Below are 19,737 nucleotides of genomic sequence, written 5' to 3'. Positions count from 1 at the left end.
TTTCCCACTGGACCAGGATGTGCTTCCTGAGAACCTCTCCATCTTAGAATTTAGCACTGTTGCTATTAAGCCTTGGAATTCATAAGCTTTTGTCCCAGGTTGCCTGGTTTTGATAGATTTAAGTAGAGTATATTGGCAAAGGATCAAAAACATGGGGCAGGCACAAACTTTTTTCAGGGTTCTGTCCCTAGATAAATCTGACAGGCGCCATATAATGATGAAGGCCTGACACCCACTCAGTCAAAAGATAGGTTTTTATTAACAATAAAACAACTAGCTGGATTTCAGCCAACATTACAGTGTTGGCACTGGACCACATCTATCTGCCTGTCTAGACAGATTCCCTCCAACATCCAGGTACTTGGGGAAGTGAAATGAGAATTAAGTTATAAAGGAGTAGGAGACGCAGCCCACTATATTACGGTTTATTTCCCCAAACAGGATCCTTTCTCAAAAGTCAAAGCACGAAAGTTATAACATCTAATAAGGTATTTGAAAGAGGGGAAAGATCTTCTTATTTTTTTCCATTCCCAAGTATCTAAACCCACCAACACCAATATGTACACCCACTAGCAACCCCGGCCTGCCCCCCAGCCAGACCCAGTCGACATAACTTGGATGCCCCCCACAACTCTTTGAAATGTCCCCTTACCTAGGTTCACTGCCTGATTATTGTTATCCCACTTCACTGGTGAGGTCCTCAAAGAGTTTTTAAAAACGGACCAGTAGGGGCGCCTGGGTGGCTCAGTGGGTTAAGCCTCTGCCTTTGGCCTAGGTCATGATCTCAGGGTCCTGGGATCGAACCCCGCATCGGACTCTCTGCTTGGCAGGGAGCCTGCTTCCCCCCTCTCTCTGTCTGCCTCTCTGCCTGCTTGTGACCTCTCTCTCTCTCAAATAAATAAATAAAATTAAAAAAACAAAAATGGACCAGTATACTTGGCCGAGAGGGTATCTACCATATGCTGCCAGCCTTGCACCTGCAGTGGGAGGGTCTAAAGAAAGAACCTTCAGATGCTGTAGCTTCTCAGCTAGAAGAGGGAGGAAATACAGCAGGAGCACGTGGACTGGAAGAAAAACCTCTAAATGAAATGGTTCAGCGGCCAGGTATAGAGACAAGCTCCCACGTGTACGTATTATATACCAGTTTATAAGCATAAAATGGTTTTCTTCAAAGTTCCATTGTGAATGCATGTTCCACTATTTATATATGTCAATATAAAATTATATATCTCCATTACGCATGCACACACTTGCACACGTGCACACACGCGCGCGCGCGCACACACACACACACACACACACACACACAGGCTAGAGGAAGGCTTCAGAGAACTAAGGTTGCCTTAGAGATGGTCTGATGCCTTTGCACATGGCCTGAGTGAGACCTCATGTTTCTTAGCATTTTGTGGCACTCGTTTGAACACACTGGGGTCGCACATGTAAGAGGAAGTTGCACCTTTGCTGATGGCCTGTGACATGAAGCTCGGAGTCTGTCATGATACATTTATGGCGGACGGTTCTATGCTTGTATTTTGTGCTTCTTTCCTACAGAACCAGTAAGGCAATTTTTTTTAAGCAGAAGGATGTAGGGGAGATGAGATCAGTGATTCTTAACTAGGGGGAATTTGGGCATTTGGTAATGTTGGGAGACATTTTTTAGTTGTCACCGTGTGTGTGTGTTGTTGATGGCAGGTGGGGAGAGCCCAGAAGCTGTGAGACTTCCTGCAATGCCCAGGATAATCTCCCACCATGAAAAATGATCGAGCTCTAAAAGTTAGCAGCGCTGAGGGGAGAGTCCTGCATAGAGGAACGGACAGGGCCTGAATTAAGAGAATCTAGTCTCAGTCCTCAGATTGTACGAGTAATGGCCAAGAAATCACACCTTTTGTGCCTCTGTTTCCCCACCTGCAAAATCGGGACAGTGAACATGTTCTTTCTCATATTATGAGAAGTCATGAAATTATATATGCAGAACACTCCGATTTCTTCAGAAGAAAGGGTCTCTATAAAATCAAAGCACGTTATTATTACTGCACTATTATGAGCTCATGAAATTGTGCATTAAGAACTGTACTCCTCCCCTTTGGAAAAAAAAAAAATCCTCCAGGAAAAGAAAACAAACCAGAAATGATCTCATCGTGATTACACCTGCCACACCAAAAACAGACACAGTTCAGAGAAACTAAATTCTTTCCCTGCAGCAATGAAGTAAGCTGCGTCTGTAATTAAGATCTTAATAAGGGAGGCAGGAGGTTTGATGCCGCCGCAGGCCAGGAGGCAGAGCCGCCCTGCTGGGCTGGAAGCAAGAACAATTGAAATAGAACCTCCCTCACGGCTTCTCGCTCTCAGGTGTTCACTACACAAGACCCATTTCTTTTCTTTTCTTTTCTTTCTTTCTTTTTTTTTTTTTAAGATTTTATTTATTTGCCATTGGGAGAGAGCTCACAAGCAGGGGGAGTGGCAGGCAGAGGGAGAAGCCGGCTTCTCGATGAGCAAGGAGTTGGATGCTGGGCTCCATCCGCAGGACCCTGGGATCATGACCTGAGCCAAACGAAGGCACTTAACGACTGAGCCACCCATGTGCCCCACAAGTCCGCATTTCAAAAAAATGCCTTTCATTTTTAAAGATGCCTATTTCCGCAAGGGAAAAGAAAAGAACCAAGTAATTATTTACCAGTAAAGTGTACTGATTATATGAAAAATTTGCCTGAATTCAGAAAAAGCACCTCTTAGATAATTTCCTGTCAAAGGCTGACATAAGGGAAAAGCGACGACACCTTCCACAGTTAATCTTTGGAGAAGCTCATGTGACTGTCTAGGGTGGCCGTGTGTTCCTGAACTTTGCAAGACAGTCCCAGTGTCAAGTATCTTTCCCATTGTCAGGCATAGCTTCCCCATATGTCCCGTTGCTGGGCTTGAAACATGGGTGCCTATCCACAGAGGTTATATATATTTTAAACTAAAAATAAAAGGTAGACACGCAAGTATATATCTTGCTAATGGGTCTGCATTGGTTGAATTTAGGATTTGGGAGGAAAAAAAAGATGGGTATTGATAAGAGTCTTTGATTCAGTCAATGGACATGCCCTCTAATTGACAAGATGATCCTCATAAGGAAATGAGAAATATTTCAAGGCCGTCTGGCCTCTGTGAGATGGTGGAGAAGTCTTGGCTTCCCAGCGAATGGGGTTAAGAGAAAGAACGCTGTTGATCCGACTGTATGCTAATTGGTCCTTTCCCTTCCCCCATTTCAAGGTCCACTCAACACACTTAGCTCCAGGTGTAGCAGGCTGGAGAATCAGAGAATATCATAAAGTTCTATCCCAGAGGAGCATTCAAGGAAAAGACGTCTTCAAAATTTTGCTCATGCTGCTGCCCTGGTGATGGTAAGGCAACACTGCTGGTCCACTAACCCATTTCCTGCCAAACTTGGACTCATACCACACATGACTGGTAGCCAAAAAAGAAACAAACAAACAAAAAATTCATCGACACATTACGGACCTGTCCTGATACACACTAAAGACTTTGAACACCAAGAAGGCTTGGAGCATCTAGGAGTCTACTTTACCAGCTTCCCCATGTGTTGGTTTTTTTGTTATGGTTATTGGGGGTGGGGGTGGAGTGAATTCTAGTTTGTTCTTTCAGCAGAGCACAGGGCTGGGTGACAGAGGAGCCTGGATGAGTCCCCAGTTAGCCACATTCCCCACGGGAGTGAGGTGCTAAGTTAACAATAACGAAATGACTACTACAAATCAATGAGATTAAGGCTAATTCACACAAGAGCATAAAGTTTCCACATAACTAAAACAAAAATCAGAAAAAAAATACTAAGGGCACATCATTCTGTCTAAATACACATTGCTTTAATAAATAGGAAAGATCTGGTTTAAATCTGAACCTTATACACTTTCTGGTTGCTGCAACTTTCTATCAAGCTTCCCGAATAATCACCCCCCCCCCCCCCCCCGCAGAAACACAGTGACGCACACACACGCACACAAGGTGTAAAGAAAGGAATTAAACTTCAACTCCATAGATCCTATCAAACAGCTTTGTGCAATGCTTGTACCTTTGCATACTCATGGTTGCTCAATCTTTATTTCTGTCGAAAGTATCAACATTCCATTAAGAAACATTTGCTGAAATGTAACTAGTACCTTGCCATATTAGAAATACCAAGAGGAGGTCTCATTTGCGACATATACACCATGATTTACAAAGAGAGAAGACACCTCCTAAGTGGTGGACCCGGCCTTGGAGGAAAGATTCCGAATTGCCTACTTAAACATACTTCAGTATCAAGAATGGACGGGGAGGAGAAGGGAAGAGACCAGCTTTTTTTAAAGAATAAACTGGTATTTAGCAGTCTGTAATGGGGGCCCAGGCAGACAAATGTACTCGAGAGTACTTGACTGGCAAGTTTCACATCTCCATGATCAGCTGCCCCAGCCCCACTGCAGGCATGAAAACATCACTGTCACACACTGTCACAACGCATGCATATTTTCTGGAGCGCCTGTTCCATTTTCTGCAAAGTATATGCCTCAGTTCCCTTGGATCTCACTGTCAACTAAAAACTACCTTCTAAAAGAATCACTCTTTCCAGTGGATGGTGGCAGCGGTCACCATCAAGGCCATTTTTCTTAAAATGACCATTCTTTAGGAAGACAGACTTTTGTAGCCAAGCTGTAATGTTCCCCAGGCTTGCATCGTCCTCATTAACCAGTACGAATGACTGCAGGGAGATGACTGGAATGTTCTAAGTAAATAGGATGGAGGGGGGTGCTGTTGATGGAGTATGAACAGGGTTTTTTTGGGGGAGGGGAGGGGAGGTCCCCTTCCATGCCCATATTCTTTGCAATCATCCATCACCTAGGAAACCAGCAGCTATCCTCTGCACTTTAAGTTGGAAATACAGCATTTCTTCCCAGTGGCCCTTTTTGTTTATCTTGGCAACGAGGCTTGGTAATTAAATCTGTATGTTACTGCCGAATAATGCCATAGACCTAGTGGCTGGCATCTCAAACCAATTTGTTTAGGTTTCTTTCTAACCCTAAAACGATCTAAAGATAGAACACCAACACCTCTTACTTTACATCCCCTGCAGTAGGATAAGGGATAGAGTTTCCCCCGAGCTTCCATAACCCTCCACATCACCTCCTTCGTGTTTTACCTTTGATTTTGTACACTGGTGACTTTCTCTCGTCCTCACAAATATTTTTATTATGGATAAGTGATTCTAGCAAATGCTTCCTCTTAGATTTTTATCTCTATAATGCTTCTATATCTATATATTATATATGTCTTATAATGCATCCGATAATAATTGCCATTTTCACATGCCTATTGCCAAAAATGTATGATTTCCATATCCTTGCCATTATCTGATAAGATAGGTATTATTGCTCCCATTTTATAAATGAGGAAATAGAGGCCTGGTAGCAAAAGTGGGATTTGCAACAAACCCAGGTCCTTTCCACTATGCCATACAGTATTGACTCTTTTTAGTGGCAAAAAAAAAAACAACCCCGAAACAAAACAAAGCCAAAAAAAAAAAAAAAAACAAAAAAACACCAAACACAACACCCACCTCTTTTTAATAGCTATTTGTGCAAATATTTTATGTCCTTCAACACTGAATTCAGTATCTGTTGAGTGCTGACTATGAGCAAGGTCCTGTAGTTTCAGGTATATAAAATCTTATTAACAATGGAGGTCCTGTCACTCATAAATTGTTAGCAAGAAGGCCCATCAGTGTCCTGGTCAACCCCTGTTGTCTGGCATCTGCATTTCCACACTGCACAACCAGGCCCATGGAACATTAAACAATACTCAACCACCTTTACCTAGTCACTGGGATTTCGACATAATCCGATCACCAAGTCTTGAGTCCACACTACCCTTTCCACACCTGACAATGCAAAGAGAGCAGAGGCTGACTAGCATGGTCTCCTTTACTGTATGCCAGGAGCATGGTAAGTACTTTACATCCACGTATTATCTGGTTTGGCCCTTAGAACAATAGTTGGACACAGTTATTATGCCTGTTTTACAGATAAGAAAACTGAGGCTCAGAGAGCTTGCCTTGCCTGAGGCTATGAAGCCTCAAGGAAGTCACAAGGAACAGAAATGCCTTTCTCCAAAGCCCCACTCTATCCACAAGTACATATAAGGTCAAGGCCATGCCCCTCCAGGCTGTAACAAATCCCAGGTCACACTTTTTTTTTTTTTTTAAGATTTTTTATTTATTTATTTGACAGACAGAGATTGCAAGTGGGCAGAGAGGCAGGGAGAGAGAGAGGAGGAAGCAGGCTCCCTGCTGAGCAGAGAGCCGGATGCGGGACTCGATCCCAGGACCCTGGGATCATAACCTGAGCCGAAGGCAGAGACTTTAACCCACTGAGCCACCCAGGTGCCCTCCCAGGTCACACTTTTTATTTGAGCACTTGCCTAACAGTCTGCCTCTACCTCCAAATTTTCAGTAGGGCTTCCTTCAAATGGGATGCCTCTGGGAGCAGGGAGAGGGCACCCAGAGGGAGTTACAGGTATTCTTTTGATAGTGACTCAATTGGAAGGGGTTAATAAGTAGGGGAGCGCTAACAGAGCAGGGCAGAGGTGGAAAACAGAAAGCCTGTTGTCGGGATTACTGTCAGCTGAGGAGACAAAGGTGTAGGCCTTTGGGAGGTGACAGGATAACCCAGTAAGGTACACCCAGAGAGAGACAGGGCTAGTGAATGGGAGCAGCCAGAGACCAAGCTTTCCCATAGCGGAGTCAAAAGAGAGGTGAGAGGTAGGGGGTAACAGAGTGGGGTTTAAGGGTGCCATGTCGGGGTGCCTGGCTGGCTCAGTGGGTTAAGCCTCTGCCTCTGATCTCAGGGTCCTGGGATCGAGCCCCACATTGGGCTCTCTGCTCAGCGGGGAGCCTGCTTTCCCCTCTCTCTCTGCCTGCCTCTCTGCCTACTTGTGATCTCTGTCAAATAAATAAATAAAATCTTAAAAAAAAAAAAAAGGTTGCCATGTCTACGTGGGTCAGGGAAGTGGGCTGTACGCAAGTCCTGTATTAGAGTCACATACGGACTGCGTGAATGAAAAGAGATGATGAGGTCATAGGGGCACACGGTGGGGAGGGAATTTGCAAAGGGGAAAAAGTTGACAGGAAGTTTTTTAGAAGTCTGGGGGGCGGGGGTTGGTGCACGGTGGGAGGAACAGCAGACAGGAAGCCACTGATGAATTCTGAGAAGAGGACTGATGTATATTACAGTAAGGAAAGGATGCTAAAGGAATCCTTGGTATGTCCCGCAGTGTGCAACTTGCTAAATTTGGTATGGGCCGAGCACCTCTAGTTCTCCAAAGACTTTCATCTCTACATGGGCAAGTCCTGTAGCTCTCACAATGGGTTTGCTCAATAAATACATCCATCCATCAACAATTCAGTTACTATTAAAACATCTTTTGGTGCTTTTAAAATTCCTAGATCTCACGTAAGATTTAAAGACTTTTGGGGCACCTGGGTGGCTCAGTGGGTTAAAGCCTCTGCCTTTGGCTCAGGTCATGGTCTCAGGGTCCTGGGATCGAGTCCTGCATCGGGCTCTCTGCTCGTCAGGGAGCCTGCTTCCTCCCTCTCTCTCTGCCTGCCTCTCTGCCTCCTTGTGATCTCTCTGTCAAATGAATAAATAAAAAATCTTAAAAAAAAAAAAAAGACTTTTTATTTATTTAACAGAGAGAGAGATCACAAGCAGGCAGAGAGACAGGCAGAGGGAGAGGGGGAAGCAGCCTCCTCGACGAGCAGAGAGCCCGATGCGGGACTCGATCCCAGGACCCTGAGATCATGACCTGAGCCAAAGGCAGAGGCTTAACCCCCTGAGCCACCCAGGTGCCCCTCTCACCTAAGATTTAAAAAGGAGCGTGAGGGACTGGAGATGGAGGGCAACAAATCACTTCCAAGAGAAGACATAATTCAAAGCCGACATGTCACAGCGAAGAAGGGGGGATTCCTGAAGTCATACATGACAGTGTCCACTGGCCTCAAGACCCCCAATCATTTTTCCCTCCACGTAGCTCAAGAGAGTAAGAGGATTTTCAAAGTCCCCCTCAAAAGCATTTCATGGCACACACGTTGTTTGCCCACAGCCGACCAGAACACAAGGAGCTGCGTTCCCGAATCCAGTTTTCTTATCTGTAGTGTAAGCTCCACCTGTACTCGCCCCCCCCACCTCAAAACATTTAACAGTGCATTTGTTGTCAACCATACTTCAGTGAAAAAAAAAAAGAATTTGTGGAATGGTAGCCTCGATACATAATTTAGAGTTTTAGGGTAGGCACCCAGGGTTCTTAATTGGGCAAAGCCACAGAAGCTGCTCAGGTATTAGAAATCAGAGATGCAAGGCTGGCTGAGCTCTGGCCAGGCTTGGGCCTGCACAAAGTGGGTGGGGTCTCAGGGCCTCCCATCAAACACAGCTGGGCCTGTAGGCTGCAGTCCCTCTCCTGGCAGAAGGTGGCGGTGGAGACCTTAGAAGGGGAGGCTTCAGCCTGGGTGGCTCAGTGGGTTAAGCAGCTGCCTTTGGCTCAGGTCCTGATCCCAGGATGCTGGGATCCCCGCTCAGCGGGAAGCCTGCTTCTCCCTCTCGCACTCCCCTTGCTTGTGTTCCCTCTCTCACTGTGTCTCTCTGTGTCAAATAAATAAAATCTTTAAAAAAAGTGGGGCGGTGGGAGCCTTCCCTGGGCAAGCCACCACCACTGAGGTGGGAGCCCTACCCCCATTACAGGACCTACTTTGCTATGGGGAAGGGCTTGTGACGGTTCTTCATAAATGCAGGTGGCCCGATTTACTGTTTCCCATCACAGAACCCGGGACTGAAGCCTCTTAAGACAAATGGAACAGAAAGTCCATAGGAAGCGGCAGCCTCCCCAGAACACCACCACCACCAAACCATGAAATGAAATCAGGCTAGGCTAGATGTGTGCTCACCAGAACTGCTGTGTTCATCAGTAAGAGCTTACATTCCACACTTCTCAAGATTATTCTGAATACAGGGCCGACTGGCCGGCCTGGAGCTGCAGAGAAGTGCAGAATGACTGGGGGTTTGGTTGCCCTCTGGTTATGTTTCCTGAAGCAGACAAACCAGATAATCTGGTTTAAAAAAAAATCTTATAGTGGCTGAATTATAAATCTCTTGGGTGAACAGAAGTCTGACTGTGCTACATTTATAGTAGGCAGAGCGACACAAGGTTTCAAAGATAATTCCTGACTCCAGGATTTTTACAATCGAATAATTATCTGGTTTTACTACCGGAGTGGCTCCAATTAAACAAATAACTGTCAAACGTGCTGTACACTTTATTTTGCCGAGTTATAGCTGGAAAAAAAAAAAGAGAGAGAGAGAGAATCTATCTTGCAGGAATCCTGGAGATGAAATAGTTTCAAACTCCCAGGGGACAAAAAGAGCAGTCACACAGGACAGTTCAGGGAGGTGACAGCTGATTCTTTCTTTCTTTCTTTAATAGTGGTTTAAAGTCACAAGTCCTGGAGCCAGATTGCTTTGGTTCAATTAATAGCTCCCCCACTTTTTAGCTGTGTGGCTTTCGACGAACCACTTAGCCTCTCTGTGCCACCATTTCCACATGAAAATGAGTACATAATAACACCCACCTCATAGGGTTTTTGGAAGGGTTAAATTTGATAATCCTGTATTATCACAGTAACTCTTAATAATATTTCTTATCCCTTTACCTCTGCATCATGTCCTCTACTTAAAATGACAAAATCTTCTCCTGAAATAGAGATAATAATAACTCTGTTATTAGAGAGAGGACAGGCTTTGTAAGTCAAGGACTGTAGATTTCTTCACTCATTGGTTTATTTTACAGTCACCCCAAGGTGTCAATTTGGCATTTGGCCTGTCAGAGAAATCAGTGTTTTTTTCTGGTGACAAAAAGCTAATAACATACGCCAATCACAACCATATATTTACACCACCTGGCAGGGTGATCAACACTGGTAAGAGCTCGCAAAGAGAAGGGTTTTTCCCCCATGAATGCCAATCCCAATTTATTTCATCAGTTGCTATGATTTTTTCTCTCCATAAGAGTAAAATGAAACACGATGACATCACTGAATAAAAGTGATCCTAGACTTTGTCACTTCTGTCACTTTCTAGATCAAGGTACTCAGCGTTGATTTCCACCATTTATGCTTTCCAATCATAAACATATGAACATATTTTCTCTTTGTTTTCTCCCTGCAAGGTGGTTATTATGAGACTAAAAACATTCAGCAATAGGGATAGGAGGGGGAAAAAATCATTGTAGGCTCAAGACTCTCTAGGCCAATCAGTGTTCTAAATAAGGGACTGTGGAAATATGGGGTGAACCACTTCAAGAAGGGGAACTTTCCTGCCAGGTAGAAAGATTTGTTGCTGGTTCCATCCTAAAGTCAAAAGTAGTAAGAATCTTCAGGATTATTCGTTCCTCTGCTCTTTCCTATGGAGAATTCATGGAATAATAATAATAATAATAATGGAAAGCTAACAGCACAGAGATAACTGATACCTGTGTCTTCACATAGTTGTAACCTTTTCATGGGGAACCATAACTCATGCATTATAATAAAGACTTTCGACATCTTGATTTAGAGCTTTTCAACGCGATTTATAGCTTTTAAAGAAAAGATTTATCACCGAGGTTAGCCAGTGGCTATTAGCCAGAACTGAGTATTTACAACCTCACATTAAAAAAGGATGGGCCAGAAGCTACATAATTCAGAAAGGAAGCAAAGCGGCTCGCAGCTAGCACAAACCTGAAGGTTAGACAGGTAACACAAATTGTCAGTCGGAAAGCATAGCCACCTTGCCAACCGTCATTTTAATAATAGCATGTTTGTTTGAAAGCATTAGGTCTCATGTCTATTCTAGAAGTCACACCCAATGCACTGCAATGTGCTTCTAAGTACAGCATGTCTGGAAGCTGCTTGCCTGGTCAGATGAGGGAGCCTTAACAAAATAAGGATATTCCGAGCAAGTTATAATCCTTTTGCCAAGAATACACAACAAGGGAGCAAAATGCACGGAAGAATAAGGTAGCATGACATTCTGTAAACTACGGGAACAATAAGCTGGCTGGACACTTCAGACCCTCAGCCCATTCAAACACAAATGAAAGTATTTTCAAGAAATGGCAGATACTTATTTGTTCTTATTATCCAGTATCATTTAAGGATGTCAGAAATCTCCACCATCGGCTGTGTAACAGCACTTGCGGCTTTTAATTTCTCCCACCAGAAATCCATAAGGCAAACTGCTTCTCATACCAAATGCTTAAGGCAAAGGCTGAAAACTGCTGTTAAGAGCCAGTCTGAGACACTCAGCAGTTCAGATTCCTCCCTCATTAAGGCTCCGGGACAGTGGAGGCCAGACCTGGGGGAGCCCCGGAGACTTGAACTCCCCTTCAAGCTAGACACCCTCCGAATTCCAGTGGCTCCCGCGGCTCCTTTAAGACGAATTCCCAAAACTTTCAGGGGAGATGGACCCGGGTCTGCCGTGAAGTTCCGGAGTGGGGCTCAGAGACTGGGTGTCTGCCTGCCTGCTTGCATGCCAGCCTTGGTGACGGAGACCCATCTCTCCGGGGCACAGAAGTGGTGGTGGCGGTGGGAGTCCCTGCACAGGCGTTGTCAAGTGGGCAACACACGCACGCGCACGCGGAAACCTTACGGAAGAGGCGCCTGCTTACCTTATACTTCATCTCGGCGGCGGAGAGTTGAGCCGGTTTCCTACACTACTGAGACTGCATGAAGCCCTGGCGAGTGCGGCCCTCCATGGAGTGCACTGCTAAATGAAAGTGAGAACGGCCCGGGTCCGGGCGGCTCTGCCTGTCGCAGCGCGCCGAGCTCGGGAGCAGCCTCTGAGCTCACTGTTTTGATTGAGACCGGCAGAGCGCAGACATCATTTGCATATCGCTCGCCATTGGCTGGCGGGCCAAGGTAGCGCGGGGCTCCGCCCACCTCTTAACTTCGGAAAACCCACAAAGCAGCTTGTCCTGTGGTTATTTCTTTTTACACTAGCAGAAAGGGTGGAAAATGAAACAAAGTGGGGAACCCTCTCGAGCTTTTCACCCCATTCTCCCCCTCCAAGAAAAAAAAAAAAAACCGGGAAAAGGAGATTCTTTTTCAGATTAACCTAACTTTGAAAGAAATCGAATTCACAGAGCAGTCTGACAGTCGTGCTTCCTGTGACCTAGCAACTCCTTCATAAACCCATTTCATCTCAGAGCCATTCACCTCCCAATCTCTACATGAAACGAATTCTGGGAACAAAAGGTTTTCTGTCTCCGGGCCCCTTTTTACTAACTACCCCTGCTGATATCGCTCTCTCTTTCTCTCTCTCCCCCCCCTCCCTTTTTTTGTGGCTGTTTGCTTTTTTTGTTCTTTTCAATGTTCAAAGTCCTTGCGACCTCAGTCTGCAGAGGAACCAGAATACAATTCTCCCTCAGTGAAAAGGAGCTCCCTTAGCACAGGCACCCGGGCTTCCGTGGCCGGCTTCTCACCGGGGCCTCAGAGGGCTGAGTGTCAAGCGCATTCAGCGATCTCCTCTGGCTTTGTGGAGGATAAAGGTTAGATGTGACCTATCCCGAAGAGGCTGGCCCGCGCACGCCCTATACATCATCGCTGTCCACTGAGCACTGTGTCCTTTGATGGCTGGCGTTTCTAGCCCCAGCTTTGAACACTGCAGTGTTTTCCTTCTGATCTCTCTCCTGAAGATGACCCATTAACCCACCAACACTTATTATCGGGGGAACAAAAAATGCCCCCTGTTTGATGAGCCTGGTTAAGAAAGACCAGTCTGTCCAGTGAAGCACAGAACCTTTGGCTCAGCCTCATGATTTCTATAGAGAAAGAGATCACCCAGGAGAAGACAGAAAACAGTAACCTTTAGCGACTCTACAGCAGGATAGAGCTGATAGAGGGGGAAATTCCTTTTCACTGGGCCTCAGGATTGAGACTCTGTGATTGCAGACAATAGCTGTCCCTGAGTGGGATGGGCTCCAACCAGACTACACGACTGGGATGGAAAAATCGGCTCGTATTTTTTTCCTGACCTAGTTGGATCAGAATCAGTTTGATTCCCCTCCCCCACAAATTCCCAGTGGATTAAAATTTTACTTTTATGATCCAAACAAAAAAGAACAGGAGAGCAGCTGTCCTGCAAAAGTGGTTTCCAGATACAGGGCTCATAGTTTTAGATCAGTTTAATATGGCATGGATTCCCTGGATGTGAGCAGAAGCCCCCCCCACCCCCCACCCCAGCGGTCATAATGAGGTTGACACACCCGTTCGGGCCTCAGCTTGGACTTTGCTTTTCCTCATTTAGCCTTGGACTGAAAATGAGCCTGAGTAAGCCTGAGCAAGGTCTTTCTGAACACAAATCAAGCCATGTGGCGTACTACACTGCGAAGGATCTTCCTGACAGTCCCACAGTCTTCTGGGCGAGTCATTAGTGTGCAGGAAATTGTTTCTGGTGTCTGCCTGGATCAGTCAAAGGCCTTCTCATCTGTAAGATGAGTCTTGTGGCCTCCAGAAGATCGAGATAACATTCCTTTGCCTTCCTAAGCGGTAAAGCTGAATCATTTCGTTTGATGAGTACCATTGAGCAGGTGAACACTATCTCACTCCTTTTCAGGGCTTTCGAATGGTTCCCCAAAGCATTTGCTGGGGCTTTTTGTCATTTTGTTCTCTTGCTAGAAAGTTTAATTCCTGCTAAGTGGCCCTCTTGCTTTCCTGTTTCTCTCCTGTTGGGTAAGACACCTTAAATCTATCTGAAGTTCATTTTAGGGCAGTATGGGTTGGCGTTAGTTATCTTGGAGTCGGGTAAACTGTGTTAGAATCTCAACAAATTTTCTTAATGTCTTGATTTCGGTGCCCTGAAAATAAACTAGAGAAAATAATACTATCTACTTGCTGGAATTATGAGTATGAATGAGATAATATGCATGGGGGCACTTGGGTGGCTTCGTGGGTTAAACATCTGCCTTCGGTTCGGGTCATGATCCCAAGGTCGGTGGATCGAGGCCTACATGAGGCTCCTTGCTCAGTGGGAGTCTGCTTCTCCCTCTGCCCCTACTTGCGCTCTCTCTCTGTCTCTCTACAAATAAACAAAATATTAAGAAAAAAATGAGATCATGTGCCTAGAAGTTAATAGTACCCAGTACATAGTAAGATCTTAATTAATGTTTGCTTATTAATATTTTGTTATTATTTCATCTTAAACTCATCACATATTATTTTATTGCTATATTGTAGAACATTATTATGCTATATAATAATATATAGCATATATTATATATAATATAATATAATAATCAAAATTTATTTAATTATATTAATTACCACTGTTATAACTGTTAGACTGCTGTCAATATTTTAAGTATGATAAGCATTCAGTAAAAGGTAGAGAACGGCTTTCTAACTTAGCATAGCTCGAATGAGCACCTCCCAGCTACTGTTTCAGGTGGGGAAGTGATAGTAGCAGCCCAGACATACAAAGTCACTTCCCTCTCGGAGCTTACAGTCTACTGGGAGAGCGGGACAAGACGTCAATGAAGATGTAATACAGTTTTGGAGTCATAAGTGCCATGAAGAAAAATTAAGCAGGGAAAATTGCTAAAGGAAAACAGATGAGGGTTGGGTGGGGAGGCGTCTTCTTTTAGAGAGTGGTCAGGGAAGCTCCTCTAGAGAGGTAATATCGAAGCAGAAATCTGAATGGCATGAGGAATCCACTCAAAGATCTGGGGAAAGAACATTCCAGACAGAGGAAAGGGCGTGCGCTTGGTATGTTTAAGACCAGCATCCAAGCCAGTGTACCTAGAGTCGGGGACCTGGGCTTCGGGTGGAGGAGACCCAGACAGGTTGGGTGGTGGCAGCCGGACTCTCTCCTCAGCACCAGAGGAAATCATCGGCCTGATCTGAGCAGAGAATGATGTGATCTATTTCTCAGTGTTTTTACCCTTTGTGTAAACACTCAAGGGCAGCAGGCTGTTGGTTAAAATATTGAGCTGTGGTCTTAATGCAGCTTACATAATGCAGATAGCTGTTAGTTTAACAGCTACCCTGTGCTCACCAACACGCTGGCAGCCCTCAGCCCTGCCACTTGCCTGCTGGTCGGCCAAAGGCTCTATTTCCCCAGACGCTGATACAGGCAGGAGCAAGGGACATGGCACCAGGCACCGTCCAGATGATTTTCCAGCTGCCGCTGGACCCGGGTGTGGATACGGCAAGAAATCAAGAGGATGCCGGAGGGAAGAGATTCTCCTATGCACGACCTGGGAGGAACCCGTGTGGCTGCTGTCTAAGAGTGAAAGGCAAGGTCAGAATGTGGAAGGTCAGGCAGCGAGCTCAGGAGTCTAGAGCAGTCCCTCGGAAGGGGACGCAGCTACCCCGAGGCTAGTTGCCTTGCACAGGGTGCCGCGACGTTGGCTCATAACGGCAATCTCTGCTTCAGGCCCATTCTCTGTCTCTCTCATCTGATCTTTTCCAGTCCTTCCTTTGTCATTTCCCGGTCTGCTTTCTCTCCCTGTTGGAATCTATCTTCCACAACGCTACCTGTTTAATTTCTAGAGTTCAGAGCGCCTCAGATGGCTACTGGGATTAAAAATCTCTAGGGACCCTTCAATGCCTTTAAAAGCATAATCTGCCGACTTTGGCATAGACTATAATTTGACCCCCCCCTTCCTTTCTGGCCTCATCCCCTCCCATCCCCCCAACCCCCATCCCACCCTCCAGCCAGACTGGGGGGACTCACCAATTCCAAGACACCCTTGTACTGTCCTGACTTCGCACAGATGGGTCCCTCTGCCCAGCGCGTCCTCCCTTCACACGTCTGCTATCAAGCCAAGCCCCAACACTACCCCTTTTGTGCTTCCTCGTCAACAACCCCCACTCTGCCCACCTCCTCCTTTCAGAACTAATTCCTCCCACCGTTCACTATGCCCCCATTGTTCTTGGAACACGGCCCTCTTATAAGGCTTTTCCACATTGTACCATAATATTGGTTGATCTCTGTGGCCCCAGCTTCAAGGTGCGCTTCAGAGGGACAGAGTGGTATCTCGTTCATCTCTGTGTCCCGGGCAGGCTCATGCCCCACAGGGACTCATGTGTTTGCTACATGAATGGAGGAAGAAGAGGACAGAAGTAACTTCAAAGAATGTCTACTGTCTGGAAATTCTGTGTGATACTCAGGAAGGGAATGGAGAAAACTTGAGTTTGAAGGCAGTAGTGTGGCTTACATGGATAAGAAGTGGAGATAAGATGCAACTTTTCAGAACCAACTCAAGGCCTGTTTCTGGTTCTGGCTCTTGGACATGGTTTGGTCTGAAAACTATAGCTTGTGGGCCTCCTGTTTTTGTATGACCGATGAGCTAAGAATAGCTTTTACATTTTAAATGGTTGGAAAAAAATAAAAAGAATAATATTTTGGGAATTGTGGAAATTGTGTGAAATTCACATTTCAGTGTCTATAAATAAAGTTTTATTGGAATACAGGCAACCCTTCCTTTATAGGGTGTCTTCTGAGCTATAATGGCAGGCTTGGGTGGTTGTAAATTGCCCCCCCCCAGTGTATTGTTTGGCCCTCCCCAGGAAATATTTGCTGACCCATAGTCTAGAATATTGCAAAATATATCTATCCCTGAGTTCAGACTCAAGTATAGATCCTTCCACATCGACAGAGAAGCGATCTAGAAATACCCCTTCTAGGGCCATGTGTTACCATTTCTAGTTTGAAAACAATCTACAAAAACCAAAATTATTTCAAAAAATAATCCGACACAGCAACTTTTCCATTCTGCAAATCTCCAGAGGCCTCCCTAAACAAAGATGAGCCACCAACCCCTGTCATACTCAGCCTTGATGGAAACCCTCCCAGCTGCCAGGCCACAGTGCTACATATCACAAACATGATTTCATTGAGTATTTCTCTAGTATGACAACCCTAATTTTACAGGTAACAAAATTGGAGACCCAGAGAGGTCATATACCTTGCACAAGGTTCCAGGGGGGAGGGTGGGGGTCTGGTGTGGGAAGGCAGGCTCTCTGGCTCCTGAGTCTGTGGGTCCTTGCCATTATGCCTACTGGCCCCCAATATCCCCTGGGAGTCTTCATTATCTGAGCCCCTACTTGTCAGTCAGTTCAATAAGGTAGCTTGTCCTGCGGAGTGGGACTAAACACAAATAAAGAGCAAGCTATCAAGTTGTGACACACCTTATCAAGCCTCGCTTGTCTAGACCATCTCCCTTAATCATCGTGCTTCTCAAAAAAAAAAAAAAAAATCATCGTGCTTCTCTAGATCCCATCTTTCCCCTGTTTGCACCCCGTCTCCTTCATGAGACCTTTCCTTTCCATTGCTGATCTCTTCCCCAGCCATTGTGTCTCTCCCTACCTCTGCCCTGCATCGGTGCTTTCCAAAGCTGACCCTCTTCAAAGCAATTATGAACGCTCCATGGGCCTGGGGTGGGAACCTGGCATTTGTACATTTTTAAAAAGATCTCCCAGATGATTGCGTACACAGTGTGGCATGTATGGCTTGTCATTTAGTGCTTAGGTGTTGCCCTTACTATTTCTCCTGGGAGGAAGAGCTGCTTTTCTGCGATGAGATTTCAAGCAACTTGGGGAAAGACTTATGGAGGCAACTGAGTCTCGTGGTACATCTTCCCAGAGCCCTGTGTCTTGTCCATGCTCCCAGCCTTCACTGATACCAACATGGAAAAAATAAGTCACTTTTCAACCAGCAGGGGAAAGGACATCTCTCGCCCTAGGCAATAGCTTTTCTTTTTTTTTTTTTTTTAATCTGTTGAGCTGGTCATGTTCTTGGAATGAATGAAAGTCTATTATTAAAGAGATGCTCCAGATATAGTCTCGAACACTTGTTTCTTCGTGTGCCGGGAAATGGAGTGTTCATTCACTTTCTCGCCTCTAATATTTTGATAAAAGAGACCCAGGAAGGCCACCCAATCCTAACCCTTTCCACCCATCCCCTCCCTTAACAACGATTTTATTATTATTATTTTTTAAGTTTTTCTTCCTACCTCCTCCCTTTTAACAATAGTGTCTGAAGGATAAACTCTGTTTTCTGAAAGAGTTGTTCAAAATATCGTCTTACAATATTTGTTTCTGCAGATGGAGGATGCTATTTGTTAAAAAGGCTTGTTGACTCATGATCCCCAAATTACTTCTGATTTGGTGCCCTCTGACTTCTTACTCTCACTCAGTGACGAGCCACTGGGGAGGGGTGGGACTCTAAATGGCAGAGAATAGAAATGATTCCTCTAGAGTTCTCTTTACAACGCGACGTGATGGATTCCCACACTGTGACGACTTTACAAGATCTCACCGCCCTGTTTTACTGAGCCAAGTTTAACAGTGTATCATTGTGACCTTCCTTTATAAAAATCAACCGTCCTTTTCCCCCAACCCCATTTCCCACTGCCTTCTGCCATCTGTCACAGATTCTTCGAGGTGGCTTTTAATTTTCCTGAGGGGGAAGTGCTAAAATGGCTTGTCTTAGACCCCATCAGTCCTCGATAAACCTATGAAAGGACGCGTGAAATCCTGCATCATCAACACGCTATTAAAAACCTACATAGACCCCTTGTAAATCGCCCCTGGTGATTATGGGTGATACCTGGACGTGATTTTGGAAAAACTGTAATTGTGAAGTTTTTGATGTTTTATATATACATCCGTAATAGTGTTATTATAACTTTGGAATCCTTAATTACTACCTTTCCCCCCACAAAGAATAAAAAACAAAACAGATTAAATTATATGTCAAGCAACCTTGCTCAAGTCTAGTAAAATATGATAGGCAAGGATGAGGCTCCATTCTAGCATTTAGGATTTTCTCCATGTGAAGGATTTGGGGAGTTAATTTAGGGCTGAAATGATGAGAAAGACGAATGTGCGAAGGTTTACATTTCTGCTCTTTCAATGTTTCCAGCTGGGCACACGGATGACATTCGGTGGAACAAAAGGGCTTTACTGGTAAAATTGTGCAGGATGCGGGCAAGGCTCGCTCCCGTTTTCTCTTGCTGTAAGGTATCCTGTTATTTCACGCTTCAGGTTGTCCAAATAAACTATTCATTATGCGAAACTGAAGTCTGTTCTGCTGCTAGAAATGGCAGACCACGGATCTTTACAAAGGTCAAGGTGATCTGCCACAAACATGTAGACAGAAATCCCATGCCTGGGCAGAAGGTGGCTGGGTGGATGTACCCACCACAAGGACATTGCTATGTGATACGTATCTGGTAAGAGAGGACAAACGCACCAAGCTTCCTTCCTGCTCCCTTTTGTTCTTCCTTTATACATTCTCAAGTCTGAAGTCTTCCTGTTCTCTCCTTGCATCTATATCTACGACGTGATGTGATAACATGACATGATACGCTGTTGCCTCTCTGCTTTGTGTTCCTGTCCAGGCGTAGTAAACAGAGACTCTTAGGGACTGTAAGCCCGACGTGCCTGGATGGGGCCCGGGGTTCTATTTCCAGTCTATTTCTCTAGACACACTGGCCACTAAAATTCACCTTTCGCATCCAGCCTCCAGCCTAGCTCCAGGTGAGGGTGGGGAGGAGGGAGATGGAAGTGGAGGTGGGGTGGGTAAGAATCAGGGAGCAGGGCGGGGTGGGGGTTTTAAACACCAGATGACCACTTTTCTGGAAGGTACAGGATAAAGCATTTCTTCAGGGGTTGGG

At 45.3% G+C, this 19,737-nt stretch overlaps 1 protein-coding gene across 2 annotated transcripts in view; it reads right to left on the bottom strand.

Moving 5' to 3' along the window:
• The window catches only part of NEDD9 (neural precursor cell expressed, developmentally down-regulated 9), a 195,899-nt gene that overhangs the window by 36,697 nt on the left and 139,465 nt on the right, over nucleotides 1-19,737 (bottom strand). Inside the window, exon 1 of one of the 2 annotated variants that reach the window (XM_047731934.1) lies at nucleotides 11,728-11,911. The exons of the other annotated variant lie outside the window; for it this stretch is intronic. Coding sequence (XP_047587890.1) covers nucleotides 11,728-11,739 — 12 coding nt within the window. The 5' untranslated portion in view covers nucleotides 11,740-11,911. Of the gene's footprint in view, nucleotides 1-11,727; nucleotides 11,912-19,737 lie in introns of those variants that run through there. 2 annotated transcript variants of the gene reach the window in all.

Source organism: Lutra lutra, chromosome 6 (assembly GCF_902655055.1).
Source record: "Lutra lutra chromosome 6, mLutLut1.2, whole genome shotgun sequence".
In the NCBI taxonomy this organism is placed as follows: domain Eukaryota; kingdom Metazoa; phylum Chordata; class Mammalia; order Carnivora; family Mustelidae; genus Lutra; species Lutra lutra.
Note: the sequence above shows the minus strand (reverse complement) of the source record. Positions and strands in the feature narration are given on the sequence as shown.